Source organism: Ascaphus truei, chromosome 5 (genome assembly GCF_040206685.1).
Source record: "Ascaphus truei isolate aAscTru1 chromosome 5, aAscTru1.hap1, whole genome shotgun sequence".
NCBI classification, from domain to species: domain Eukaryota; kingdom Metazoa; phylum Chordata; class Amphibia; order Anura; family Ascaphidae; genus Ascaphus; species Ascaphus truei.
Window position 1 is genome coordinate 296,993,236 of NC_134487.1, and position 5,900 is coordinate 296,999,135.

Sequence of the window (5,900 nt, forward strand, 5' to 3'; positions counted from 1 at the left end):
CTTTTGATGCCTACAGTAATTATTTACATTGTGTAAGAAATTGTAAATGCTGGGGTTTGTTATTTTGTTTTATTTTTTTACTGTAATTGCATTAGACTGACACAATCAACCAGGTTGTGATTAAATGATCCCTCGGGGCATGTGTGTTCTTGAGTTGTGACAATCCCGGTACAAGGAAGAATGCACATGTACAATAGGCATTTTATAGAAAATAATCCCTACACTAAACGTGTGTGTGTTTTGAAGAATCTGTGCCTTAGACAGAGGAAGGCAGCTAAAAGTACCAATTTTGCATATTAACTTTTTGACTGTTAAAGGCCTTACAGTGCTTTATACAACGGAACACGCGTGTTCTATGTTGTCATTCTAAAAAGTTAAGAACATAGAATAAATGACACTTGAAAATACAGCTTTTTATTTATTTTTCCTCCTTAAAACAAAATAATATACATATATATTTATTAGGCAGCAAAGCTATTATTTTTCTCCATATAAACGAAAAGAAATAAGTGATAGCCATGTTTGCTAATCTCAAATTGGCACCAAAGTACAGGTACATAAGAATTACTGTAATGAGGTCAAAACAAGCTGTTAATAAGTGTCATCAACAGAAGAATACAATGTCATGGAGTCCACTGAGTGACGGACATCTTCATGTAGTAGCAACATCTTTGCACATCCAAAGGGCTAATAATGTTGGTGCAGAATGAAGTTGCTTTGTATCCAAAAATAATTTGACAGCATGGATGTTTTTAATTATATAGGTTAACATTTTTATTATTTTCACAATATGCTTATTATAAATAATTTTACACTAATAAATTATATTTGCTACCACTAGTTCTATATATAAAAAAAATACCATTGAAATTAAAAACACACTTGTATCAATCATGAGGGATGCGTCAAAAATAATTGAAACTGAAAATCCTTTATATAAAAAAAAAACTATGGCAAAGGTCTGTTCTTTAAACATGCAGATGGACACTGTTTTATTTAAAAATGGCACATGGCAGAGCTGCCCCCTTTCACCCCTTCTGTTTGCATTGGCAAATGAACCACTGACAGCCAATATTGGATTGCATATAAACATAAGAAGAATACAGATGCCTAGAAAAAGTTACAAATGGTCTCTGCTTGCAGATAACATTCTGCTGACACTATCTAGCCCTACGACCTCGCTACCAGTTTTTAAAAAAAAACTCGGGGTTTAAAATGAATAATCACAAGTCAGAATCCCTGAACAATAAATGTCCTACACGAACAACTGAAACGCCTTTAGATTAATTTTAGTTTTTAGTGGAAGCCCCAGTCGATAAGATACCTTGGAGTTTTTCTTACCAATGCACCAAAATGTATCTGGAATAATAAAAAGCTGAGAATCAATCGCTCTCTCTTATACCAACCTACACTGAGCAGAGGCTTCGCTTCACCGCAATTTCTTTCATACTATAAGGCAGCTCACCGCAGCCAACTGATCCATTGGCAATCCCCCCCCAAAAAAATAAACCTTAAAAAATGGGTGGAAATTGAAGCACGGAAAACCTTGGGCCTTATGCAGAGAGCATCGTTATTTCGAAATTCGCCATTTTTTGTACAATTTCGCGCAGAAATCGGCAGAAAATGGCGAGTTCCAAAAATCGCGCCATTTTGTTTTTTCAATTGCTAAAACTCGCCTCGCGGCTGGCGAGAACCTCCATCTCGCCATTTTTAAAACTCTCCGAATGCAGAGAGGTGCGAACGGCATAAAGCGGCTGTTCGCGCCAAAAAATGCCGCGATTCGCGCATTTTTGCCGCGCCAGGAAAAGATGGCAAGATGGCGCTCGCCGCCTATAGTAAAGGGGAAAAAAAGGCGCGAATTTGTTTGTACACGTTTCTGAAGCGCGCATCTCGCCAATTTAAACTCGCCACACGCATCCATGTTAAACATAGCAGAATTCGCACTTTTCTGCATATGGAGAATAAAACTCTCCAAAAAAGCTACTTTTTATGAAATTCGCCAATTTTAAAATTCTATGCTCTCTGCATAAGGCCCCTTATCTGGTTATTATTGTTCTTGAACATTAGCCGAAGATACTTCACAGGTTGCGATACCTTTTAGTGGCCCAGCATGTCAAAGTTTTATTGTGCATAAGCTTTCCAGACTGCGGAGATCTCTTCATCACACAGTAGTTTAGTCTTTCTGGGACCCACATGACTAATCATTAGCCAAACAAAACACGGGAAAAGGTTTTTGGAACAACCATTTACCTGCCTATATCACAGCTTGCAAACGGTCTTATCTCAAAAAAAGATTAAAGAGCGTAAAAACATTCCAAATCACTTGCTCACGATGCAGATATTGAAAGTTACAAAAAGTATTTAAAAATACTAAAACGTGTCTAATTCAAAATATTGGCTTTAAATGCCTACATTTAACCCAATGCCACGGTCATTAGTTCATAGGAAGGGCTGACCCTTTAAGTGGGTAATGAATCCCAACCAAAATATAGTAGTAGCCTGCATTTATTTCTCCATAAACGGTATAAAAAGAAACACATTACACAGATGATATATATTTATTGGCTTGATGGGTAACACTAGATTTTTAGGACCTATTCCAGACAAGCATGTTTTCATTGAGAGGAAAATATCATCCCTGTGCAGTTTAAATAATATATGCGATCAACAATTAATACAATTGACATTTAGATTTATGTATAGTTCACAAATATACTCATTCCCAGTATTACCTTAAAGCAGGGGTTCTCAGCGCCCCAAACAGGTCAGATTTACAGGATATCCCTGCTTCCAGTGAGCCACTGATTGAGCCATCTGTGCTGAATCAGGCTCTTCGACTGAGTCATTGATTGAGCCAACTGTGCTGAAGTAGTGATATACTTAAAAACTGACCTGTTGGGGGGTCTTGAGGACTGGAGTTGAGAACCCCTGCCTGAAAGTATTGTACAATGTAAAAAAAAAAAAAAAAATAATAATTTCCTGCAACAAAAACAAACATTTACAATGAATTTCCCCACCTGGAAAGGAAGTGATTTCAGGAAAGATTGTCCCCCGTTTTGTGTGTTCTAGATCCGACTAATTTTGAGAATTTTGCCAGATGTTGAACTCATAGAAAATTGATGTACACTTTCCCAATGTTTCGCTGTCCATTTTTCCTGGAAAGGCAGTTTTCCAGCATTTCCCTTGCAGGGAGGAAGGAGTCCGTGTTGAGTATGAATTGTTGCAGTGCATTCTCTCCTGACATTAAGCTTTTCTTCTTCTCCTTATTGACACAGTCCAGCAGCACTCCACGTATATCCTTCGGCTTTCCAGGCAAACCGAACACGATGAATAGGCCCATGCAGTCTGGTCCCACCAAGCTACAGAACTCCTCCAGCTTCTCGAACCTGCTCTTGTCTTTGTACAATGCATCAGCCAGTAATATTTCCTTATTACTGCAAAGGTTAGCTGTGCTTTGGCTGCTGACTTCATTGATGTTGAACTCTGACATCTGCAGAGCCTGCACAGCTATTTGAAGTCTCACCACCTTATCTGGACCAAGCAGTGTCCAGAGCCAATCGACCCCAAACAGGAGGGACTGCTGCTTGGTCATTTTGCTCGTTGTAATCCTCTCCTCCACGCCCTTTTCAATGCAGAAGCTGATAAAGTTCACCAGGAAAATCTCATTCAAGGTGTCCGTGCTAGGGCGGAGGGTGCCGTGAGGGTCCTCAAATCCGAGGTACTCCTTCAATTTCTGCCCAGCGTGGACCACCCCTTGGCTAAATATCTCACATATAATATCTGCCTTCTCTGGCAGGACATATGTGTGTTGGACTGAGGAGTTCTGGCCCATAGTCCAAAGGAATCAGTACTGCAAAGACATCAGCATAAAATGCGGAGTACGTGTATCATCAGGTGGGATCACGATGCATAATGTCCCTGAGTTGGCTTGCAGGATTTGTGAAGCAGCCAGCTGGACTGAGCTATGCAACCTTAAACATTTCCTGGTTGGGCTCCTGAGTAGGTGTGTTTACTTAATACTGTACTCCAAAACAGACCCAACTGGCTGTGCAGCTTTCACATTCTTCTACGTCGATTCTCATTCATCCAGCAACAGCTGTTGTCGGCTTACATTAAATGATAATGGTTTTTGGTTTTGCCTCCTACCTAAACCCAAGAGAGCTACCCCCAAAGACAAGATATAATCAAAATCAGAGGCACCCAAGTAGTCATTCCTCAAAGAGTCCCATCACTCCATTTTATTAAAATTGAATGCACGCTGCAATCTTTCATATTGGGAAACAAAACAGTGAGATGTGGTGTCCACAATTTAATTGTATTGATCTCCACTGATGAGAATTGGAGAGAAGCTGCTACTGCTGCTAGGACAGAACAGATTACCAGCGCTCAACCAATAGTCCTTAATAATGCAAGATGAAGAGGTTCTACTGTTGTAGTCTTCAAAGGGCTTGGTTCCTCAGCCCTTCAAGGTTCTGCTAAGGAACCTCCCAATATGTGTACAAACGAAAAGACAAACACAGACCTCTCTAAGTAAGTTTGAAAGGTAAATGTATTAGGCCACAAGCCCTTATTCTTACTCACGAGTAAGGTAGTTGAAGTGTAGCATCCGCTTATTCATCAAGCTTCATCAGGGGAGAGTGGCTGTATCGCCTCTTCGTTCTTATATACCCCCCAGCACTGATCAGACTTAATTTGCCATTCATTAGTATGTTAAGGTGTCATAGTTTAAAGTGCAATTATAGAGCATATCAAATTAGCACTGTCAGCACTGGTTGATACAAGAATAGCTCAGATTATTCACAATATTACAAACTAACTTGATATAAAATCTAATCAAAATGACAAATTTAGATCGGAATAAAAAGCTAATGCAGAAAGAACAACAATGGATTTACAACGTGCATACAAGAGTTCCCAATGGTTTGAATGAACATGTAGAAATTGTCCCTTACCTTTAAATATTCATGATTACTTTTTTTGGTATTTTAACACTATTATTTTTTTAAAAAAATGTAATTTTTGGTAGATTTTATATCAAGTTAGTTTGTAATCTTGTGAATAATGTGAGATATTCTTGTATCACCCAGCGCCGACCGTGCTAATTGGATATGCTCTCTAATTGCACTTTAAACTATAACAACTTAACATAATAATGAATGTCAAATCATTGCTGGGGGGTATATAAGAACAAAGAGAAGATACAGCCACTACCCCTGATGAAGCTTGATGAATGAGCAAAACTAGTAGGGTCTGCTAGGTGGCGCTGTCTTTTATTTTTTAACTCCAAGGTTTCCAGGGACTGTACGCTGTTCCTTGCTGGCATACAGCCAGAGATGATGCTGTAGACATCAGTCGCAAGTCGTCAGTGTTGGGAGCAACAACCCGGAAGGAATTAGAGGATCACGGCGCGGGGAGCCCCGCTATTGCAGGCGACGGCAGCGTTCCCGAGACGCAGATCCCAGACCGGTAACCCCCCCGACGAGCGGCTAACCAGGAAGGACGAGTGGACATCATAGCGTGACCCCTACGAGAACGGAATCCACGTGGTGCGTGTCACGGATGTGTGAATGGATGAAACCGTGTCCTTACTGTGGTGCTTCCTTACATGTTTATTCCTCTGGTGCTGCACTTCAATGACCTTACTTGGAAGTAAGAATAGGGGTGTGTGGCCCAATACATTTACCTTTCACACTTAAAGAGGTCTGTGTTTGTCTTCTTTTCATTGGCTACTGCTAGGACTTACTCATCAAGGCCATTACCAGCCATTCGTGTAAATACATATTAAACATTGATAATGGTTATCACACCTTGGTAACAAAAGAAATAAAACACGCGGGGTAAATGCTATATATGGCGAAGCAGTCTTTGGCTGAAAATCCCCAGACTTAATTGGGAACTTT

General features: G+C 39.9%; 1 protein-coding gene across 1 annotated transcript; it reads right to left on the bottom strand.

Annotated features, from left to right (window-relative positions):
• Positions 1-413: 413 nt before the first annotated feature.
• On the bottom strand, positions 414-4,499 carry REP15 (RAB15 effector protein). The gene has a single exon (XM_075602818.1). The coding sequence runs from the start codon at positions 3,830-3,832 to the stop codon at positions 3,107-3,109; it is 726 nt and encodes a 241-aa protein (XP_075458933.1). The 5' UTR covers positions 3,833-4,499; the 3' UTR covers positions 414-3,106.
• Between the last annotated feature and the right edge of the window lie 1,401 nt (positions 4,500-5,900).